General features: G+C 46.3%; 1 protein-coding gene across 18 annotated transcripts in view; it reads left to right on the forward strand.

The window, feature by feature from the left end:
* The window catches only part of obsl1a (obscurin like cytoskeletal adaptor 1a), a 306,290-nt gene that overhangs the window by 113,909 nt on the left and 167,884 nt on the right, over positions 1-24,497 (forward strand). For 13 of the 18 annotated variants that reach the window (XM_087989381.1, XM_087989383.1, XM_087989372.1 and 10 more), the window contains 4 exons: positions 1,609-1,878; positions 11,533-11,802; positions 14,853-15,122; positions 18,697-18,966. In XM_087989381.1, the coding sequence (XP_087845507.1) occupies positions 1,609-1,878; positions 11,533-11,802; positions 14,853-15,122; positions 18,697-18,966 (1,080 nt within the window). The remainder of the gene's footprint in view (positions 1-1,608; positions 1,879-11,532; positions 11,803-14,852; positions 15,123-18,696; positions 18,967-24,497) is intronic. The other 5 variants (XM_087989386.1, XM_087989378.1, XM_087989388.1 and 2 more) reach the window with 2 other exon arrangements.

The following is a 24,497-nucleotide window of genomic DNA, read 5'->3' on the forward strand; positions in this document are numbered from 1 at the left end:
GCCACAGGGCAGTGGGGTTTTTGGTTCATGTATACCAGAGATGTTCGTTGAAAACATTCCGTGAGTTGGCATCCTGTCTACCCAATGTGGAGGAGCCCATATTGAGAGCAATGGACATAGTAAACATTTCGAACATGAAACAATACAGCACAGGAACCAGCCCTTTCGGCTCACAATATTGTGCCGAACATGGTGCCAAATTAAACAAATCCCTTTTGATTGCGCATGACCCATGTTCCTCCTTTCCTTGCTTATTCATGTACTTAACCACAAGCATCAAAACACACCTATTGTAACTGCCCCACCACTAACCCTAGCAGCGTGTTCCTGACATCTACTGCTCAGTGTAAAATTACTTGCCCCTCACACCTCATTTCTTATCTTAAGTGTATGTCCTCAAGTATTAGACATTTCAACTCGTGGAAAATTATTCTGACTGTTAACCCTTTCTAAGCCTCTCATTGTTTTGTAAACTTTAATCAGATCCCTCCCCTCAGCCTGCACTACTCCAGAGAAAATAACCCTAGTTTCTCTCGCCTCTCGCAATAGCTCATGCCCTCTAATTGAGGCAGCAGTCACTTCTCGATGTTCTAGGCATCAAAGGGTATGGGAAGAAAGTGGGAATATAGCATTGAGATAGAGGATCAGCCATAATTATATGTAATGACAGAGCAGCCTTGAAGCACTGAATGACTTCCTTCAGCTCTTAGTTTTTACATTTCCCTCAATTGTGAAGAGTCAAGCAATCTCTCTATACCAATCTTGAATATACCTCAATGAGTGAGGATCTACTTTCCTCTACTGTGGGGAATTCCAAACGTTTGTCATTTCCTGAGGGGAAGAAATGTCTCCTGATCATTGTCTGAAGTTGTTGGCTCCTAATCTTGAGTTTAGCCCATTGTTGTGGATGTATTTTTCACAATATCAGTGTCATATTTGAAGAAGACCAGAAAAAAATTCTTTGTGTGTCACAACAAGGTTAAAAATCACACAACAATTTATAGCAAAACTTTATAGTGCTTCAACTCTGTGTCTTACAATATTACTCTCCACAATCACCTGATGAAGGGGCAGTGCTCCGAAAACAAGTGCTTCCAAATAAACATATTGGACTATAATCTGGTGTGTGATTTTTAACATTGTACACCCTAGTCCAACACCGGCTTCTCCAAATCATTTATCAACAAGAGCATTCTTGTTCCTCTGAACACCACATGAATGTCTCACCTTGAACAGAGTGACCAGGTCACTATTACTGTAACACAAATCCAGGAGAGCACTGTGGACAGGGATTCTTCGCAATAAGTCTCTTTCTGCTTTTCCACTCTCTGTCCAAGTGTCCAACGCAGTCTCACTGTTTTATGTTCCGTCATTCCTCGACTCTTCCTCACAATCTCTCTTATTTTCTCTTCTTTTCCCACATTCTCTCACTTTTTTTCTCTTTTCTCCTCTATTTCACTCTCTCCATTTGTATCTTCCTTGCCCAAATCCTCCCACTGCTTTCTCTTTCTTTCTTTTTCTGTCTATCTCTCTCTCTCTCTCTCTCACACACACACACACACTCTTCCTCTTTGTCTCTCTCTCACTCTTTGTTTGTGTTGGATCCAGAGCCTCCTATAAGAATCATGAACCATTCCTCGCCGGTGTTGAGTGTACTGACCGGGAGCGAGATTGTCCTGTCATGTGAACTCTCACGGCCAGAGGCCACGGTGAGATGGTACAAGGATGGGGTCGAGATGGCCCAGACCAAGAGGTCCACAATGGAAGTAAACAGAGGCTACAGGAGGCTGACTATCCGCCAGGTTACACTGGGGGACCGAGGGATGTACCTGTGTGACGCAATTGACGACTCAGTCAAGTTTGAAGTGACCGTGTCTGGTAAGTCATAAGTCAAGCCACATTCGAACCATTGACGTTGTTCCCTCTGGGTCGGAATGAAGGGAGGGGTCACTACTGTCATTCAGATTTACACCAGGAGACACAGAGAACTCCGTTCAGCGACTGAGGGGTGGGGTTTCATGCCCCCAGATGTCATGCCTTGTTGCAGAGTGAGAAGCACCTGGGAATTGAGAAAATCAATCATTGCTTGATGTTTGTTGTGAGCTGGGGAGACAGGCACTTAATATCAGGGTAAGATCGCAAGGATAAGGGGCTAGAGTATGACATTTGACTCCTCTAGCCCTACCCCAACTTTCAGTGAGATCTTGGCTGAACCTCTACCATTAGCCAACCTTCCTGGCCACTGAGGGCTCTTGTAGTGCAGTGGTGGCATCTCTACCTCAAAACTAGAAGACCTACATTCTAATTCCAGAGGGCTATGTCAGAAACATCCAAGCAGATTGATTCATGTTGTAAATGTATGCATCTAAATAATTCTTAAAACCAAAACACAGGCTCTGATTTGGTAGCATTGAAATGACAACAGAACACTGATCAGGACAACACAGGAACTGGCTCTTTGGCCCACAATGTTGTGCCGAGCATTTTGCCAAATTAAACGAATCCCTTCTGCCTGCCCATGGTCCATATTTGTCCATTCCTTTCTTGTTCATGTACTTATCTAAAAACTCCTTACCTGCCCCTATTGTATCTGCCTCCATCACCACCCCTGGTAGGGTGTTCCAGGCATCTACCATTCTCTGTGTAAAAGCACTTGCCCCTCACATCTCCTTTGAACTTTCACCCTCTTTTGTTCAATGCACAGGGTCTAATATTAGACGTTTTAATTCTAGGAAGAAGATTAAGACTGTCAGCTGTTTGCCCCTCATAATTATCTAAACTTGTATCAGGTCTCCCTCTGCCCAGTCTGCTCGAGAGAGGTTTTCTAGCTGCTGTTTATAGCTCATACCTTCTTATCCAAGCAGCATGATTTTCTAGACGTTCAAGGCACTAAAGGGTACGGGGTGAAAGTGGAAATATGGCATTGAGCTAGAGGATCAGCCATAATTGAATAGCATGACGGAACAGACTTGAAGGGCTGATGGCTTACTTCAAAGAACAAAGAAAATTACAGCACATGAACAGGCCCTTCGGCCTTTCAAGCCTGTGCCGATCCTGATCCTCTATCTAAACCTGTCGCCTATTTTCTAAGTGTCTCTATCCCTCTGTTCCCTGCCCATTCATGTATCTGCCTAGATATGTGCTAAATGATGCTGTTGTGCCCGCTTCTACCACCTCCGCTGGCAACATGTTCCAGGCATCCATGACTCTCTGTGTAAAGAACCTTCCATTCATGTCTTTCCTAAGCCTTTCCCCTATCAGTTTGAAGTTGTGACCCCGCGTAATTGAGTCCCCCATTCTGGGAAAAAGCTTCTTTCTATCCACCCTGTCTCTATCCCTCATGATTTTGTAGCCCTCGGTCAGGTCAACTTCCATCTTTCTAATGAAAATAATCCTAATCTGCTCAACCTCTCTTCATAGCTAGTGCCCTCCATACCAGGCAACGTCCTAGTGAAACTCTTCTTCACCCTGTCGAAAGCATCAATATCCTTTTGGTAATGTGGCGACCAGAACTGTCCGCAGTATTCCAAATGTGGCTGAACCAAAGACTTATACAACTGTAACATGACCTGCCAACTCTTGTACTTGATACCCTGTCTGATGAAGGAAAGCATGCCATGTACCTTATTCACCAATCTATAGACCTGCGTTGCCACCTTCAGGGAACAATGGACCTGAACACCGAGATCTCTCTATACATCAATTTTCCCCAGGACGTTTCCATTTCCAGCTCGTTCTTGAATTGTACCTTCCAAAATGCATCACCTCGCATTTGCCCAGATTGAACTCCATCTGCCTTTTCTCTGCCTAACTCTCCAAATTATCTATATTCTGCTACATTCTCTGACAGTCCCCTTCATTATCTGCTGCTCCACCAATCATAGTGTCCTCAGCCAACTTGCTAATCAGACCACCTGTTCCTTCCTCCAAATCACGTATATCACAAACAACAGTGGTCACAGTTCTCCATTTTGAGAAACTCACTTACACTACTGCTCTCTGTCTCCTGTTGCCCAGCCAGTTCTTTATCCATTTAGATAGTACACCCTGGATCCCAGGAGCATCCGAAAAGCTTAGAAATCGACGTTTCGGGCAAAAGCCCTTCATCAGGAATAAAGGCAGAGAGCCTGAAGCGTGGAGAGATAAGCTAGAGGAGGGTGGGGGTGGGGATAGAGTAGCATAGAGTACAATAGGTCAGTGGGGGAGGAGATGAAGGTGATAGGTCAGGGAGGAGAGGGTGGAGTGGATAGGTGGAAAAGGAGCTGGGCAGGTCGGACAAGTCCGGACAAGTCAAGGGGATCGTGTTGCTGGAGGTTAGAAACTAGGATGAGGTGGGGGAAGGGGAAATGAGGAAGCTGTTGAAATCCACATTGATGCCCTGGGGTTGAAGTGTTCCGAGGCGGAAGATGAGGCGTTCTTCTTCCATGCGTCTGGTGGTGAGGGAGCGGCGGTGAAGAAGGCCCAGGACCTCCATGTCCTCGGCAGAGTGGGAGGGGGAGTTGAAATGTTGAGCCACGGGGCGGTTTGGTTGATTGGTGCGGGTGTCTCGGAGATGTTCCCTAAAGCGCTCTGCTAGGAGGCGCCCAGTCTCCCCAATGTAGAGGAGACCGCATCGGGAGCAACGGATACAATAAATGATATGAGTGGATGTGCAGGTAAAACTTTGATGGATGTGGAAGGCTCCTTTAGGGCCTTGGATGGAGGTGAAGGAGGAGGTGTGGGCACAGGTTTTACAGTTCCTGCGGTGGCAGGGGAAAGTGCCAGGATGGGAGGGTGGGTTGTAGGAGGGCGTGGACCTGACCAGGTAGTCACGGAGGGAACGGTCTTTGCGGAAGGCGGAGAGGGGTGGGGAGGGAAATATATCCCTGGTGGTGGGGTCTGTTTGGAGGTGGCGGAAATGTCGGCGGATGATTTGGTTTATGCGAAGGTTGGTAGGGTGGAAGGTGAGCACCAGGGGCATTCTGTCCTTGTTGCGGTTTGAGGGGTTGGGTCTGAGGGCGGAGGTGCGGGATGTGGACGAGATGTGTTGGAGGGCATCTTTAACCACGTGGGAAGGGAAATTGCGGTCTCTAAAGAAGGAGGCCATCTGGTGTGTTCTATGGTGGAATTGCTCCTCCTGGGAGCAGATACGGCGGAGGCGGAGGAATTGGGAATACGGGATGGCATTTTTGCAAGAGGTAGGGTGGGAAGAGGTGTAATCCAGGTAGCTGTGGGAGTCGGTGGGTTTGTAGAAAATGTCAGTGTCAAGTCGGTCGTCACTGATGGAGATGGAGAGGTCCAGGAAGGGGAGGAGGTGTCAGAGATGGTCCAGGTAAATTTAAGGTCAGGGTGGAATGTGTTGGTGAAGTTGATGAATTGCTCAACCTCCTCGTGGGAGCACGAGGCGACGCCAATGCAGTCATCAATGTAGCGGAGGAAGAGGTGGGGAGTGGTGCCGGTGTAATTACGGAAGATCAACTGCTCTACGTAGCCAACAAAGAGACAGGCATAGCTGGGGCCCATACGTGTGCCCATGGCTACCCCTTTGGTCTGGAGGAAGTGGGAGGATTCAAAGGAGAAATTGTTAAGGGTGAGGACCAGTTCGGCCAAACGAATGAGAGTGTCGGTGGAGGGGTACTGTTGGGAACATCTGGAGAGGAAAAAACGGAGGGCTTGGAGGCCCTGGTCATGGCGGATGGAGGTGTAGAGGGCACCTCTTCTTACCGCCCCCTTGACCATGACCCCACCCCCCATCACCAAACCATCATCTCCCAGACCATACAGAACCTCATCACCTCAGGAGATCTCCCACCCACAGCTTCCAACCTCGTAGTCCGGGAATCCCGCACTGCCCGGTTCTACCTCCTTCCCAAGATCCACAAACCTGACCACCCTGGCCGACCCATTGTCTCAACATGCTCCTGCCCCACTGAACTCATCTCTACCTACCTCGACACTGTCCTATCCCCCCTAGTCCAGGAACTCCCCACATACGTTCGAGACACCAGCCACGCCCTCCACCTCCTCCAAGACGTCCGTTTCCCCGGCCCCAACGCCTCATCTTCACCATGGATATCCAATCCCTCTACACCTCCATCCGCCATGACCAGGGCCTCCAAGCCCTCCGTTTTTTCCTCTCCAGACGTTCCCAACAGTACCCCTCCACCGACACTCTCATTCGTTTGGCCGAACTGGTCCTCACCCTTAACAATTTCTCCTTTGAATCCTCCCACTTCCTCCAGACCAAAGGGGTAGCCATGGGCACACGTATGGGCCCCAGCTATGCCTGTCTCTTTGTTGGCTACGTAGAGCAGTTGATCTTCCGTAATTACACCGGCACCACTCCCCACTTCTTCCTCCGCTACATTGATGACTGCATTGGCGCCACCTCGTGCTCCCGCGAGGAGGTTGAGCAATTCATCAACTTCACCAACACATTCCACCCTGACCTTAAATTTACCTGGACCATCTCTGACACCTCCCTCCCCTTCCTGGACCTCTCCATCTCCATCAGTGACGACCGACTTGACACTGATATTTTCTACAAACCCACTGACTCTCACAGCTACCTGGATTACACCTCTTCCCACCCTACCTCTTGCAAAAATGCCATCCCATATTCCCAATTCCTCCGCCTCCGCCATATCTGCTCCCAGGAGGATCAATTCCACCATAGAACACACCAGATGGCCTCCTTCTTTAGAGACCGCAATTTCCCTTCCCACGTGGTTAAAGATGCCCTCCAACGCATCTCGTCCACATCCCGCACCTCCGCCCTCAGACCCAACCCCTCAAACCGCAACAAGGACAAACCGCCCCTGGTGCTCACCTTCCACCCTACCAACCTTCGCATAAACCAAATCATCCGCCGACATTTCCGCCACCTCCCCACCATCAGGGATATATTTCCCTCCCCACCCCTCTCCGCCTTCCGCAAAGACCGTTCCCTCCGTGACTACCTGGTCAGGTCCACGCCCTCCTACGACCCACCCTCCCATCCTGGCACTTTCCCGTGCCACCGCAGGAACTGTAAAACCTGTGCCCACACCTCCTCCTTCACCTCCATCCAAGGCCCTAAAGGAGCCTTCCACATCCATCAAAGTTTTACCTGCACATCCACACATATCATGTATTGTATCCGTTGCTCCCGATGCGGTCTCCTCTACATTGGGGAGACTGGGCGTCTCCTAGCAGAGCGCTTTAGGGAACATCTCCGAGACCCCGCACCAATCAACCAAACCACCCCGTGGCTCAACATTTCAACTCCCCCTCCCACTCTGCCGAGGATATGGAGGTGCTGGGCCTCCTCCACCGCCGCTCCCTCACCACCAGACGCATGGAAGAAGAACGCCTCATCTTCCGCCTCGGAACACTTCAACCCCAGGGCATCAATGTGGATTTCAACAGCTTCCTCATTTCCCCTTCCCCCACCTCATCCTAGTTTCTAACCTCCAGCAACACGATCCCCTTGACTTGTCCGGACTTGTCCGACCTGCCCAGCTCCTTTTCCACCTATCCACTCCACCCTCTCCTCCCTGACCTATCACCTTCATCTCCTCCCCCACTGACCTATTGTACTCTATGCTACTCTATCCCCACCCCCACCCTCCTCTAGCTTATCTCTCCACGCTTCAGGCTCTCTGCCTTTATTCCTGATGAAGGGCTTTTGCCCGAAACGTCGATTTCGAAGCTTTTCGGATGCTGCCTGAACTGCTGTGCTCTTCCAGCACCACTGATCCAGAATCTGGTTTCCAGCATCTGCAGTCATTGTTTTTACCACCCTGGATCCCATGTGACTTCACTTCTCCATCAGCCAACCATGTGGAACTTCATAGAACGCCTTACTGGAGTTCGTGTATATGATTTTAACAGCCCTTTTCTCATCAATCAACTTTGTCACTTCCTCAAAGAATTCTATTTGTTCTTTACTCTATAAGTTGGTAAGACATGACCTTCCCTGTACAAAACCATGTTGCACATTTTATTTTCCAAATGGGAATAGGCCCTATCCCTCAGTATCTTCGCCAGCAGCTTCCCTACCTCTGATGTCAGGCTCACTGTTCTGTAATTACTTGGATTATCCCTGCTACTTTTCTTAAACAAAGGGACAATATTTCCAATTTTCCAGTCCTCTGGGACCTCACCAGTGTTCAAAGATGCTGCAAAGATATCTGTTAAGGCCCCAACTATTTCCTTTCTCATTTCCCTCAGTATCCTTAGATAGATCCCATCCTGGTCTGGGGGCTTGTCCACCTTAATGCCTTTTCGAATACCCAACACTTCCTCCCTCGTTTTGCCAACTTGACCTAGAGTAATCAAACCTCGATTCCCTAACCTCATCATCCATCATGTACCTCTCCTCGGTGAATACCAATGCAAAGTACTTATTAAGAATCTCATCCATTTTCTCTGACTCTTTGCAAAACTATCCTCCTTTGTCCTTAAGTGGGCCAACTCCTTTTTTTTTCTAGTTACTCTCTTGCTCCTTATATATGATTTGGGATTTTCCTTAAACCTGTTCGCTAAAGATATCTCATGACTCCTTTTAGCCCTGTTAATTCCTCATTTCAGATTGGTCCTATATTCCTGATATTCTCCAAAGCTTTGTTTGCCTTCAGTTGCCTAGACCTTATGTATGCTTCCTTTTTCCTCTTAGCTAGTCTCACAATTTCACCTGTCATCCATGGTTCCCTAACCTTGCCATTTCTATCTCTCACTTTCACAGGGACATATCTCTCCTGCATGATAATCAACCTCTCTTTAAAAGCCTCCCACATATCATCGCGTATGCTCCAAATTGAATCCATCCGCAGCTCCAGAGCCTTAATGCAATCTAACAAGAGCTCTGGCTGAACTAATTTCCTGCATATGAAGGATATGGCTGATGGAGAAATCAAATGTGGATTTACTTTCAAACAGCTGCCACACTCCCCAGCTCCTGCCAAATTTTGGTATAGTTGGCCTTCCCCCAATTTCCTGAAGAAGGGCTTATGCCTGAAATGCGATTCTCCTGTTCCCTGGATGCTGTCTGACCTGCTGCGCTTTTCCAGCAACACATTTCCAGCTCTTCCCCCAATTTAGCACTCTTCCTTTAGGACCACACTTGTCTTTGTTCATGAGTATTCTAAAACTTACGGAATTGTGATCATTATTCCCAATGTAATCCTCTACTGAAACTTCAACCACCTGGCCGGGCTCACTCCTCAAGACCAGGTTCAGTATGGTCCCTTCCCAAGTTGGACTATTTACATACTGCTCGAGAAAACCCTCCTGGATGCTCCTTACAAATTTTGCCCCATCTAGATCTGTAACACTAAGTGAATCCTAGTCAATGTTGGGAAATTAAAATCTCCCATCACCACCACCGTGTCGCTCCTACGTCTTTCCATAATCTCTTTACATATTTGTACCTCTATCTCACGCTGCTGTTGGGAGGCATGTAATACAGCCCCAATATTGTTACCGCACCCTTACTATTTCTGAGCTCTGCCCATATTGTCTCACTGCTCGAGTCCTCCATAGTGCCCTCCTTCAGCACAGCTATGATATACACTCTGGCCAGTAATCCAACTCCTCCACTCCTTTTACCTCCCTGTCTATTCCGCTTGAAGCATTGATATCCTGAAATATTTAGTTGCCAATTATGCCCTTCCCTCAACCAAGTCTCAGTAATAGCAATAACATCATGCTCCCAGGTACTAATTCAAGCCTGAAGTTCATCTGCCTTACCTATTACACTTGTTGCATTAAAAGACATGTGCCACAGGCCACCAAAACCCTTTGCATTCATCGTCTGCTCCCTGCCTACTCTTCCCCTTAGTCACGTTGACTTCATTTTCTACTTCCTTATAACTTTTAGTTACTACCTCCTTATTGTCCACTAACCTCCTCATTTGGTTCCCATCCCCCCGCCGCATTAGTTTAAACCTTCCCCAACAGCGTTAGGAAGATTCAACGCCCCTCACCCCGGACATTGGTTCCAGTCCGGCCCAGGTGGAGACTGTCCAATTTCTAATAGTCCCATCACCCCCAGAACCAGTCCCAGTGCCCCAAAAATCTGATCCCCTCCCTCTTGCACCGTCTCTAATGCCATGCATTCATCCTGCCTATTCTTTCTTTTCTACTCTGACTCGCGCATGGCACTGGTAGCAATCCTGAGATTACTACCTCTGAGGGCCTACTTTTTTAACTTGGTTCATAACTCTCTAAAGTCTACTTGTAGGACCTCATTCTGTTTTTTACTTATATCATTGATGCCTATGTGCACCACGACAACTGGCTGTTCAAACTCCCTCTTCAGAATGTTCAGCAGTTGATCTGAGACATCCCTGACCCGAGCACCTGGGATGCAACATACCATTGAGGAGTTTTGACCACAGAACTGCCTATCTACTCCCCTTACAATTGAATCCCCTATGATTATAGCCTTTCCACTCTTTTTTTCCCGGCCTTCTGCCCAGCAAAGCTAGCCACAGTGCCATGAAACTGGCTTACTGCTGCATTCCCCGGTGAGTCATCTCCCCCAAAAGTATCCAAAACAGTTTACCTGTTTTGGAAGAAAATGACTGCAGGGGACACCTCACTGCCTTCCTGCTCCTTCTCTGCCTTTTGGTTACCCATTCCCCTTTTCCCTTGGAAATGTTAATCTGCGGTGTGACCAACTGACTAAACGTGCTATCCACAACTCCCCTCAGCATCGTGTATGCTCCAAATTGAATCCATCCGCAGGTCCAGAGCCTTAATGCGATCTAACAAGAGCTCCGGCTGAACTAATTTCCTGCATATGAAGGAGTCTGGGCCATCAGCCGTGTCCCTGAGCTCCCAAACTGAGCAAGAGGGGCAAAACATGGTCTGAGATCTCCTGCCATTTTTAATCTTACCTTAGCCTTAACTTCTTTCTGAGCTTAGCTCTTAGTTTCTACGTCTTCCTCAATTGCGAATTGTCAAGCAATCTCACAATCCCAGTTTTGAATATATCTCAATTAGTGAGGTTGCACATTCTTCTATTGGGAAGAATTTCAAAGATTTTATCATCAGGTGAAAGAAGAAATGTCTCCTCATTCCCATCTGAAATGACTGGCTCCTGATCCTGTGAATCAACCATTGTTGTGGACACAGTTTTCACAACATCAGTGGCCCGACTGGAAGAAGAGCAGAAAAAAATTTTGTGTGTCTGAACAAAAGCATTGTTGTCCCTCTGAACATCATATCCCTATCTCACCTTCAGCAGTGTGACAGGCACAGCCCAAAGGGACTGTGTAGACAGGGATTCTTCACAACTAGCCTCTTTCTGCTTTTCCCTGCTTTGTCCAAGTCTCCAATGCGAACTCACTATTTGTTTCCTCCTTCCTTGTCTGTTCCTCCCAGTTTCGCTAATTTTCTCTTCCTTTCCCTCATTTTCGTTCTTTCACTTCCTCCTTTGTTCCTCTTTATTTTACTCTCTCCCTTTAGATCTTCTTACCTCAAATTCTCCAATTTCTCTTCCCCACCCCCCCCCCAACCCCCTCACTGTAACTCACATATTTTCTCTTTCTCCGTTTGTGTTGGATCTAGAGCCTCCAGTAAGAATCGTCAACAGTTCGCCTCCGGTGTTGAGTGTACTGACTGGGGCTGAGGTTGTCCTGTCGTGTGAGCTTTCTCGGCCCAAGACTGAGGTGAGGTGGTACAAGGATGGGGTTGAGCTGAAGCAGAACAAGAACTGCACGATGGAGGTGAATGGAAGACGCAGGAGACTGACCATTCGCCAGGTTACAGTGGGGGACGGAGGGTTATATCTGTGTGATGCAGTCGACGACTCGGTCAAGTTTGAAGTGACTGTGACCGGTGAGTCCTAAGTGAAGCCACACTCGAACCATTGAAATTCCTGTCTCTGGTTTGGGCTGGGGTCAAATTTATAACAGGAGACACGGAGAATTCCCTTCAGGATCTCAGGGATGTGTTTTCACACATCCAGATGTCACGTCTTGTTGCAGAATCAAAACTGCCTTGGAATTGAGAAAATGCGTCATTGTCTGATATTTGTCGTGAATTGGGGAAACGCAGTTAGTCTTTAATTAGGATGCCAGGATAAGATCTCACAGATATGGAACAGGAGTAGAACATTTGACCTCTCAAGCCTGCCCCGACTTTCAGTTAGATAATGATTGAATCTCTACCTCCAGCCAACTTTGCAGGCTACTTAGGGCTCTTGTGGTGCAATGGTAGCATCTCCACCTCCGACCTAGTAGGCCCAGGTTCTAATCCCAATCGAAGTATGTTGTTCCACATCTATGCAGGTTGATTGAAATTGTCATTTCGATAGTGGTGGATCAGAGTCTTGTGTATTTTGTTTTTAAGAACAAGACAAATCTATTTTGAGCATGGTTGAAAAGTGTGGCGCTGGAAAGGGACAACAGGTCAGGCAGCATTGGAGGAGCGGGAGAATTGACGTTTCGGGCATAAGCCCTTCATCAGGAATGTTGGGGGAGGTGGGGGGAGGGACTGAGAGAGAAATAGGAGGGTGGAGGTGGGGCTGGGGTGAATGTGGCTCGGAAGGCAATAGGTGGATGCTGGTGGGGGGTGATGGTGATTGGTCAGAGCGGAGTGTGGAGCGAATAGGTGGGAAGGAAGATAGACATGTGGAACAGTTCAAGAGGGCAGTGCTGAGTTGGAAGGTTGGATCTGGGAGGGGGTAGGTGGAGGGGAGATGAGGAAATTGATGAAATTGACGTTGATGCTGTATGGTTGGAGTGTCTCAAGGCAGAAGATGAGGTATTTTTCCTCCAGTGTCGGGTGGCTTGGATTTAACTGTGGAGGAGACCCAAGACTTGCATATCCTTGGAGGAGCTGGGGGGATTGAAGTCGTCGGCCACAGGGCGGTGGGGTCTTTGGTTCATGTGTCCCAGAGATGTTCTCTGAAGCACTCAGCAAGTTGGTGTCCTGTCTACACAATGTAGAGGAGACCATATTGAGAGCAATGGATATAGTACACGTTTTGAACATGGAACAGTACAGCACGGGAACTGGCCCTTTGGTCTGCACAATGACTCCAACTTAAACAAATTTCTTTTGACTGCACATGGTCCATATCCCTCCATTCCTTGGTTATTCATATGCTTAAACTCAAGAATTGAAACACACCCATTGTAACTGCCCCACCACTATCCCTAGCAGCGTGTCCCAGGCATCTATACCTTCAAGTATCAGACATTTCAAGTCTGAAAAAATGATTCTGACTGTTAACCCTACTTATGCCTCTCACAATTATGTTAACGTCTATCTTTTAGATTAGATTAGATTAGATTACTTACAGTGTGGAAACAGGCCCTTCGGCCCAACAAGTCCACACCGACCCGCCGAAGCGCAACCCACCCATACCCCCACATTTACCCCTTTTAACCTAACACTATGGGCAATTTAGCATGGCCAATTCACCTGACCTGCACATCTTTGGACTGTGGGAGGAAACCGGAGCACCCGGAGGAAACCCACGCAGACACGGGGAGAATGTGCAAACTCCACACAGTCAGTCGCCTGAGTCGGGAATTGAACCCGGGTCTCTGGCACTGTGAGGCAACAGTGCTAACCACTGTGCCACCGTGCCGCCCACAATTATTTTAATTTCTTTTAATTTCTAAACACACCAGACTTTGATTTGCTCCTACTCAAATGACAACAGAACATTGATCATTGCAGCACAGGAACTGATCCTTTTACCCAAGATGTTGTGCTGTGCATTTTACCAAATTAAACTGATCCCTTCTTCCTGCCCATAGTCCATATCCGTCCATCCCTTCCTTACTCATGCTTATCTATAAACTCATTAAATGCCCCTATCATACCTGCCTCCACCACCACCCCTGGCAGTGTGTTCCAGGCATCTACAATTCCCTGTGTAAAAGACTTGCCCTTCAGATCTCCTTTGATGTTTCACCCACTTTCGTTCATTGCACAGGGTCTAGCATGAGACATTTCAGCTCTGGGAAGGAGATTCAGACTGTCAGCCCTTTGCCCCTCACAATTATTTAAACTTGTACCAGGTCTCCCCTCTGCCTCAGTTGCTCCAGAGAAAACAATCCTAGTTTTTCCAACCGCTCCTTCTCGTTCATACTTTCTAACCCATTCGGCATCCATTTCTAGACTTTTGAGGCATCAGAGGGTATGGAGTAAAAGTGGGAATATGGCTTTGAGCTAGAGAATCAGTCATAATTGTATGGCATGCCGGAGCAGACTTGAATGGCTGATGGCATTCTTCAACTCTTAGTTTCTACATCTCCCTCAATCGCGAATTGTCAAGCTATTCTAAATCCTGGTTTTGGATATACCTCAATGAATGAAGTTCCACATTCCTCTAGTTTGGAGAATTTCAAAGATTTATCACCAGCTGAAGGAAAAAATGTCTCCTCATCATCATCAGAAATGGCTTGCTCCTTGTCCTGTGAATAAACCATTGTTGTGGATGCATTTTTCACAACATCAGTGGCTTGAATGGAAGAAGAGCAGAAAAAAAACTGTGTGTCAGAGCAAAAGCATGCTTGTCCCTCTGAATACCACATTGGTATCTTGCCTTCAGCAGTGTGACAGGGTCAGTCTTACAGTAACACAAACCAAAAAGAGCACTGTGGTCAGGGATTCTCCACAACCAGCCTCTTTCTGCTTTTCCCTGCTCTGTCTATGTCTCCAGTGCGCTCTTGCTGTTTATGTTTCCTCCTTCCTAGCCTCCTCCTCCCAGCCTCGCCCATTTTCTCATCCTATCCCTCATTTTCATTCTTTCACTTCCCTTTTTTTCTCTCCATTTAGATCTTCCCTCCTCAAATATGCCAATTTGTCTCCCTCCCCCTTTCTTCTCACATTCTCTCACATACTTTGTCTCTCTCCATTTGTGTTGTATCTAGTGCCTCCGGTAAGAATCATTAACAGTTCATCTCCGGTATTGAGTGTACTGACCGGGGCTGAGGTTGTCCTGTCATGTGAGCTCTCTCGGCCCAAGGCTGAGGTGAGATGGTACAAGGATGGGATTGAGCTGAAGCGGAACAAGAACTACAGGATGGAGGTGGATGGAATTCGCAGGAGACTGACCATCCGCCAGGTTACAGTGGGGGACGGAGGGTTATATCTGTGTGATGCAGTCGACGACTCGGCCAAGTTTGAAGTGACTGTGTCCGGTGAGTCTTAAGTGAAACCATACTTGAACCATTGAAATTCCTTCCTCTGCGTTGGGCTGGGTGGGTCACTGCTGTCATTCAGATTTATAACAGACAATACAGAGAACCCCCTTCAGGATCTCAGGAATGTATTTTCACACATCCAGAAGTCATGTCTTCTTGCAGAAGCAAAACTGCCATGGAATTGAGAAAATCCGTCATTGTCTGATGCTTGTCATGAGTTGGGGAAACAGATAGTTCATCTTTAATTGGGATACCAGGAAGTGATCTCAAGGATAAGGTGCAGGAGTAGGATATTTGGCCTCTCGAGCCTGACTTGAGATTGAACCTTTGCCTAAAGCCAACTTTCCAGGCCACTTTAGACTCTTGTGGTATCATCCCTACCTCAGACCTAGACCCAGGTTCTAATCCCAATTGAAGTGTGTCACGCCACATTTATACAGGTTGATTGAAATTGTCATTTCACTTGTAGTGGGTCAGAGCCTTGCGTGTTTTGGTTATAAGAATGAGAAGCATTTAGAAGATAGGACAGTACAGCACAGGAACTGGCCCTTTAGCCCATGATGTTGTGCCGAACGTGGTGCCAAATTAAACAAACCCCTTTGTCTGGCCATGGTCCTTATCCCCCGATTCCTTGCTTATCCATGTGCTCATCTGAAAGCATTGAAACACCTTATCGTATTGGCCCACAACTATCCCTGGCAGCGTGCTCCAAGCATCTACCACTCTGTATAAAAAAACTTGTCCCTCACATTTCCTTTCAAATTGTCCCCTCTTATTTTAAATGCATGCTTGAATGTGGACCCTGTGGAGATCGGAGCGGTGCTAAATGAACATTTCTCATCGGTTTTCACTCAGGAAAAGGAGAGTATTGTGTAGGAGAAGAATGAGATACGCGATATTAGACTAGAAAGGATCGAAGTTAGTTACAAAGAGGTGCTATCAGTTCTTGAAGGAGTGAAAGTAGACAAGTACCCTGGGCCGGATGGGATTTATCCGAGGATTCTCTGGGAAGCTAGGCAGGAGATAGCAGAGCCTTTGGCTTTGATATTGGAGTCGTCATTGTCTACAGGTTTAGTACCAGAGGACTGGAGGATTGCAAATGTTGTGCTCTTGATCAAGAAGGACAGTAGAGATGACCCAGGTAATTATAGACTAGTGAGCCTTGGTTCTGTTGTAGGAAAAGTGTTGGAAAGGATTATAAGAGATAAGATTTATAACCATCTAGCGAGCAACAATTTGATTTCAGATAGTCAACATGGTTTCGTCAAGGGTAGGTCCTGTCTCACAAATCTCATTGAGTTTTTTGAGAAGGTGACCAAGCATGTAGGTGAGGGTAGGGCAGTTGACGTGGTATACATGGACTTCAGTAAAGCTTTTGATAAGGTCCCACATAGTAGGCTGTTGGAGAAAACGTAGAGGCGTAGGATTGAGGGAGATTTAGCAGTTTGGATTAGAAACTGGCTATCTGTAAGAAGGCAGCGAGTGGTGGTTGATGGAAAATATTCAGCCTGGAGTCCAGTTACTAGTAGTGTGCTGCAAGAATCTGTTTTGGGACCACTGCTGTTTGTCATTTTTATAAATGACTTAGACACAGGCATCGGTGGATGGATTAGTAAATTTGCAGACGACACTAAAGTCGGTGGAGTAGCAGACAGTGTGGAAGAATGTTGCAGGTTGCAGGGGGACTTGGATAAACTGCATAATTGGAATGAGAGGTGGCAAATGGAGTTCAATGCAGCTAAATGTGAGGTGATGCATTTGGGAAGAATAACAAGAAGGCAGAATACTGGGTCAATGGAAAGATTCTTGGTAGTGTGGATGTGCAGAGAGATCTTGGAGTCCATGTACATAGATCCTTGAAAGTTGTCACCCAGGTTGATAGTGCTGTTAAGAAGGCATACAGTGTGTTAGGTCTCATCGATAGAGGGATTGAGTTCCGGAGCCGCAATATCATGCTGCAATTATACAAAACACTAGTGCGGCTGCACTTGGAATATTGTGTACAGTTCTGGTTGCCCCATTACAGGAAATATGTGGAAGCATTGGAAAAGGTGCAGAGGAGATTTACCAGGATTTTGCCTGGTCTGGAGGGAAGTTATTATGAGGAAAGGCTGAAGACTTGGGTGTGTTCTCATTGGAAAGAAGAAGGCTAAGAGGGGATTTGATAGAGACATATAAGATGATCAGAGGATTAGATAGGGTAGAAAGCGAAAGTCTTTTTCCTAGGAAGATGACGTCAGCTTGTACAAGGGGGCATAATTACAAATTGAGGGATAATAGATTTAAGACAGATGTCAGAGGGAGGTTCTTTACTCAGAGAGTGGTAAGGGCGTGGAATGCCCTGCCTGCCAATGTAATTAACTCAGCCACATTAGGGAGATTTAATCAATCCTTGGATAAGCACATGGATGATGATAGGATATTGTAGAGAGACGAGCTGAGAATAGTTCACAGGTCGGTGCAACATTGAGGGCTGAAGGGCCTTTTCTGTTCTGTATTGTTCTATGTTCTATGCCCTCAAGTATGAGAAATTCCAAGTCTTGGAAAATGATTCTGACTGTCAAATCTATTTATACCTCTTATAATTTTATGCATGACTGCATAATTTTATGTCCTTAGCCTGCTCCTCCAGAAAAAACAACCTTAATTTGTCAGCCTGTCCTGAAAGTCATACCCTCTAATTCAGGCAACATCCACTTCTCAATTTTCTAGGCATCAAAGGGTATGGGCTGAAAGCAGGAACATGCCATTGAGGTTGAGGATCAGCTGTAATTGTATGGAATGACAGAGCAGCCTTGAAACACTGAATGTCTTACATCAGCTCTTAGTTTTCACACTTCCCTCAATTGTGAAGAGTCAAACAATCTCTCAATCCTACTCTTGAATGTACCTCAATGAGTGTGGATCCACATTCCTGTGGTGTGAAGAATTCCAAAGATGTGTTATGTCCTGAGGGAAGAAATGTCTCTGGGTCACTGTCTAAAATAGCTGGTTCTTAATCCTGCGATTAGCCCATTGTGGATATATTTTTCACAATATCAGTGGCCCTAATGGAAGAAGAGCAGAAACAAAACATTGTGTGTCAGAACAGGAGCATTCCTGTCCATCTGAACACATATCAATATCTCACCTTGCCCAAAGAGACAGGATCACTATTTCTGTAACACGAACCAAGGAGAGCACTGTGGACAGGGATTCTTCATGCTTCACTCTTTCTGTTTTTCCCGTCTCGGTCCAAGTCTCCAACACAATCTCACTGTTTATGTTTTGATGAGGCAGTGCTGGTGATGGTCTGGGGTGGACAAAGTTATAAATCACACAACACCAGGTTATAGTAAAACAGGTACTTAGTATAACCAAGTGTTGTGTGTTTATGTTTCGCCCTTCCTTGTCTCTTCCTCACAACCTCTCTAATTTTCTTTCATTTCCCACATTCTTATTCTGTCACTTTTTCTCTTTTATCCTCTTCTCTATTTCACTCTCTCTATCTATATCTTCCTCCCTCATATCCCCCAACTGCTGTCTCTACTTCTCTCTCTCTCTCTCTCTCTCTCTCTCTCTCCCTCCCCAGAGTCTCCGGTAAGAATCATAAACAGCTCCTCTCCAGTATTGAATGTGCTGACTGGGAATGAGGTTGTCCTGTCATGTGAGCTGTCACGGCCCACGGTCGAAGTGAGATGGTACAAGGATGGGGTGGAGGTGGAGCGGAATGAGAAATGCACAATGGAGGTGGACGGAAGACGCAGGAGGCTCACCATCCAGCAGGTTACAGTGGGGGACCGAGGAACTTACGTGTGTGATGCAGTCGACGACTCAGCAAAGTTTGAAGTGGCCGTGTCCGGTGAGTGCTAAGTCAAGCCATGCTCAAACCATTGACATTATTCTCTCTTGGTCAGGATGGGAGCACTGCTGTCATTCAGATTTATAATAGGAGTCGCAGAGAACTCCCTTCAGGATCTCAGGAATGTGTTTTAACGCAACCATATGCTGGAGAGCCAAAACTGCCTTGGAATTGAGAAAATCCACCATTGTCTGATGTTTGTAGTGAGTTGTGGAAACAGGCAGTTAGTCTTTAATTAGGATACCAGGGCAAGATCTCAAGGATAAGGAACAGGAGTAGGACATTTGAACTCTCGAGCCAGCCCTGACTTTCAATTTGATCATGATTGTGGCCAACCTTCCAGGCCACCTAGGGCTCTTGTGGTGCAAAAGTCGAATCCCTACCTCAGACATAGAATGTTCTAATCCGAATTGAATTATATCATACCACATCTATGCAGCTTGATTAAAATTGCCATTTCAGTGGTAGTGGGTCAGACAAACATGGCGCCAAATTAAACAAATTCCTTTTGTCTGGCCTGGTCATGTTCCATATCCCTTCATTCTGTGTTTATTCATGTGCTTACCTGAAAGCATTGAAACACCCTGACCGTATCTGGCCCATCACTATCCCTGGCAACGTGTTCTAAGTGTATACCACTCTGTGTAAAAAACACTTGTGGAATATTGGGTACAATTCTGGTCTCCTTCCTATCGGAAAGATGTTGTGAAACCTGAAAGGGTTCAGAAAAGATTTGCAAGGATGTTGCCAGGGTTGCAGGATTTGAGCTATATGGAGAGGTTGAATAGGCTGGAGCTGTTTTCCCTGGACCAACGGAGGCTGAGGCGTGACCTTATAGAGGGTTATAAAATCATGAGGGGCATGGATAGGATAAATAGACAAAGTCTTTTCCCTGGGAGATCCAGAACTAGATATAAAAGAGATCTAACAACATTTTAACGCAGAGGGTGGTATGTGGATGGAAAGAGCTGCCAGAGGAAGCGTTAGAGGCTGGTACAATTACAACATTTAAAAGACAATTGGATGGGCATATGAATAGGAAGGGTTTGGAGGGATATGGGCCGGGTGCTGGCAGGTGGGACGAAATTGGGTTGGGATATCTGGTCGGCATGAACAAGTTGGACCGAAGGGTCTGTTTCCATGCTGTACATCTCTATGACTCTATGACTTGCCTCTCACATCTCCTTTCAACTTTCCCCTCCAATCTTAAATGTATGCCCTCAAGTATTAGATATTTCAAGTCTTGGGAAATGTTTCTGACTGTCAACCCTATCCATGCCTCTCGTAATTTTATAAACTTCTATCAGGTCTCCCTGAGTGCTGCTCCAGAGAAAACAACTGTAGTATGTCCTGAAAGCTAATACCCTCTCATCCAGGCAGCATCCACTTCTTGATGTACAAGCATCAAAGTTATGGTGAAAAAGCAGGAATATGGCATTGAGACAGAGGATCAGCCATAATTGAATTGAAGAGAAGCCTTGAAGTGCTGAATGACTTACTTCAGCTCTTAGGTTTTACAATTCCCCTCAGCTGTGAAGAGTCAAGCAATCTCTCAATTCCACTCTTGAATACACCTCAATGAGTGTGGATCCACATTCCTGTGGTGTGGAATATTCCAAAGGATGGTTATTTCCTGAGGGGAAGAAAGTTCTCCTGTTCATTGTCTGAAATGGTTGGCTCCTAATCCTGTGACTATCCCATTGTTGTGGATGTTTTTTTCACAACATCAGGGCCATAATGGAAGAACAGCAGAAAAAAAACTTTGTCACAACAAGAGCATTCTTGTACTTCTGAACAGCGTATCAATATGTCACATTGAGCAGAGTAACAGGTTCACTATTACTGTAACACAAACCAAAGACAGCTCTGTGGACAGGGATTCTACACAATTTGCTCATTTTGCTTTTCTCCTGTCTGTCCAGTTTCCAATGAACTCTCACTGTTTATAGAGTCAGAGAGATGTACAGCATGGAAACAGACCCTTCGGTCCAACCCGTCCATGCCGACCAGATACCCCAACCCAACCTAGTCCCACCTGCCAGCAACCGGCCCATATCCCTCCAAATCTTTTCCATTCATATACCCATCCAATTGCCTTTTAAATGTTGCAATTCTACCAGCCTCCACCACTTCCTCTGGCAGCTCATTCCATACACGTACCACCCTCTGTGTGAAAAAGTTGCCCCTTAAGTCTCTATAATATCTTTCCCCTCTCACCTTAAACCTATGCCCTCTAGTTCTGGACTCCCCGACCCCAGGGAAAAGACTTTGCCTTTTTATACTATCCATGCCCCTCATAATTTTGTAAACCTCTATAAGGTCACCCCTCAGCCTCTGACACTCCAGGGAAAACAGCCCCAGCCTGTTCAGCCTCTCCCTATAGCTCAAACACTCCAACTCTGGCAACATCCTTGTCAATCTTTTCTGAACCCTTTCAAATTTCACAACATCTTTCCGATAGGAAGGAGACCAGAATTGCATGCAATATTCCAACAGTGGCCGAACCAATGTCCCTGTACAGCTGCAACATGATCTCCCAACTCCTGTACTCAATACTCTGACCAATAAAGGAAAGCATATCAAACACCTTCTTCACTATCCTATTTACCTGCAACTCCACTTTCAAGGAGCTATGAACCTGCACTTCAAGGTCTCTGTTCAGCAACACTCCCTAGGACCTTACCATTAAGTGTATAAGTCCTGCTAAGATTTGCTTTCCCAAAATGCAGCACCTCACATTTATCTGAATTCAACTCCATCTGCCTAGCTCCTTTTCCACCTATCCACTCCACCCTCTCCTCCCTGACCTATCACCTTCATCTCCTCCCGCACTCACCCATTGTACTTCTATGCTACTCTCTCCCCACCCCCACCCTCCCCTAGCTTATCTCTCCACGCTTCAGGCTCTCTACCTTTATTCCCGATGAAGGGCTTTTGCCCGAAACGTCGATTTTGCTGAAGCTCCTCGGATGCTGCCTGAACTGCTGTGCTCTTCCAGAACCATTGATCCAGAATCTGGTTTCCAGCATCTGCAGTCATTGTTTTTACCTTCCATCTGCCACTTCTCAGCCCATTGGTCCATCTAGTCAAGATCCTGTTGTAATCTGAGGTAACCTTCTTCGCTGTCCATGACACCTCCAATTTTGGAGTCTTCTGCAAACTTACTAACTGTACCTCTTATGCTCACATCCCAATCATTTATATAAACGATGAGAAGTAGAGGACCCAGCACCAATCCTTGTGGCATTCCACTGGTCACAGGCCTCCAGTCTGAAAAACAACCCTCCACCACCACCCTCTGTCTTCTATTTTGAGCCAGTTCTGTATCCAAATGGCTAGTTCTCCCTGTATTCCATGCGATCTAACCTTGCTAACCAGTCTCCCTTGGGGAACCTTGGTGAATGCCTTACTGATGTCTATATAGATCACATCTACCGCTCTGCCCTCATCAACCCACTCTGTTACTTCCTCAAAAAACTCAATCAAGTTTGTGAGACATAATTTCCCATGCACAAAGCAATGTTGACTACCCATAATTAACCCTTGCCTTTCCAAATATATGTACATCATGTCCCTCAGGATTCCCTCCAACAACTTGCCCACCACTGATGTAAGGCTCACTGGCCTATAGTTCCCTGGCTTGTCCTTACCATCCTTCTTAAACAGTGGCACCACGTTAGCCAACCTCCAGTCTTCCGGCACCTCACCTGTGACTCTCAATGATACAAATATCTCAGCAAGAGGTCCAGCAATGACTTCTCTAGCTTCCCACAGAGTTCTAGGGTACTCCTGATCAGGTCCTGGGGATTTATCCACCTTTATGTGTTTCAAGACATCCAGCACTTCCTCCTCTGTCCTAATCTGGACATTTTGCAAGATGTCACCATCTATTTCCCTACAGTCTATATCTGCCATATCCTTTTCCACAGTAAATACTGATGCAAAATACTCATTTAATATCTCCGCCATTTTCTGTGGCTCCACACAAAGGCCACCTTGCTGATTTTTGAGGGGCCCTATTCTGTCCCTAATTATCCTTTTGTCCTTAATGTATTTGTAAAAACTCTTTTTGGATTCTCCTTAATTCTATTTGCCAAAGCTTTCGGGAAAGCAAATCTTAGCAGGATTTATATACTTCATGGTAAGGTCCCAGGGAGCGTTGCTGAACAAAGAGACCTTGAAGTGAAGGTTCATAGCTCCTTGAAAGTGGAGTTGCAGGTAGATAGGATAGTGAAGAAGGCGTTTGGTATACTTTCCTTTATTGGTCAGAGTATTGAGTACAGGAGTTGGGAGGTCATGTTACGGCTGTACCGGACATTGGTTCGGCCACTGTTGGAATATTGCATGCAATTCTGGTCTCCTTCCTATCAGAAAGATGTTGTGAAACTAGAAAGGGTTCAGAAAAGATTGACAAGGATGTTGCCAGGGTTGGAGGATTTGAGCTATAGGGAGAGGCTGAACAGGCTGGGGCTGTTTTCCCTGGAGTGTCGGAGGCTGAGGGATGACCTTATAGAGGTTTACAAAATTTTGAGGGGCATGGATAGTATAAATAGGCAAAGTCTTTTCCCTGTGGTCAGGGAATCCAGAACTAGAAGGCATCGGTTTAGGGTGAGAGGGGAAAGATATAAAAGAGATCTACGGCGCAACGTTTTCACACAGAGGGTGATACAGGTATGGAATGAGCTGCCAGAGGAAGTGGTGGAAGCTGGTACAATTGCAACATTAAGAGGCATTTGGATGGGTATATGAATAGGAAGGGTTTGGAGGGATTTGGGCCAGGTGCTGGCAGGTGGGACTAGATTGGGTTGGGATATCTGGTCGGCATTGATGGATTAGACCGAAGGGTCTGTTTCCATGCTGTACATCTCTGTGACTCTATGATTCTATGATTCATGTCCCCTTTTTGCCCTCCTGATTTCCCTCTTAAGTATACTCCTATGCCTTTATACTCTTCTAAGGATTCACTCAATCTATCCTGTCTATTCCTGATATATGCTTCCTTCTTTTTCTGAACCAAACTCTCAATTTCTTTAGTCATCCAGCATTCCCTATAGCTACCAGCCTCTCCTTTCACCTTAACGGGAGTATACTTTCTCTGGATTCTCGTTATCTCATTTCTGAAGGCTTCCCATTTTCCAGCCATCCCTTTGCCTGCGAACATCTGCCCCCAATCAGCTTTCGAAAGTTCTTGCCTAATACCGTCAAAATTGGCCTTTCTCCAATTTAGAAGTTCAACTTTTAGATCTGCTCTATCCTTTTCCATCACTACTTTAAAATGAATGGAATTATGGTCGCTGGCCCCGAAGTGCTCCCCCACTGACACCTCAGTCACCTACCCTGCCTTATTTCCCAAGAGTAGGTCAAGTTTTGCACCTTCTCTAGTAGGTACGTCCACATACTGAATCAGAAAATTGTCTTGTGTACACTTAACAAATTCCTCTCCATCTAAACCCTTAACACTATGGCAGTCTCGGTCTATGTTTGGAAAGTTAAAATCCCCTACCATAACCACCCTATTATTCTTACAGATA

The sequence above is a fragment of the Chiloscyllium plagiosum genome, unplaced genomic scaffold, assembly GCF_037043375.1.
Source record: "Chiloscyllium plagiosum isolate Xiang-an unplaced genomic scaffold, Cpla_swu_hap1 HiC_scaffold_7, whole genome shotgun sequence".
Lineage (NCBI taxonomy): Eukaryota > Metazoa > Chordata > Chondrichthyes > Orectolobiformes > Hemiscylliidae > Chiloscyllium > Chiloscyllium plagiosum.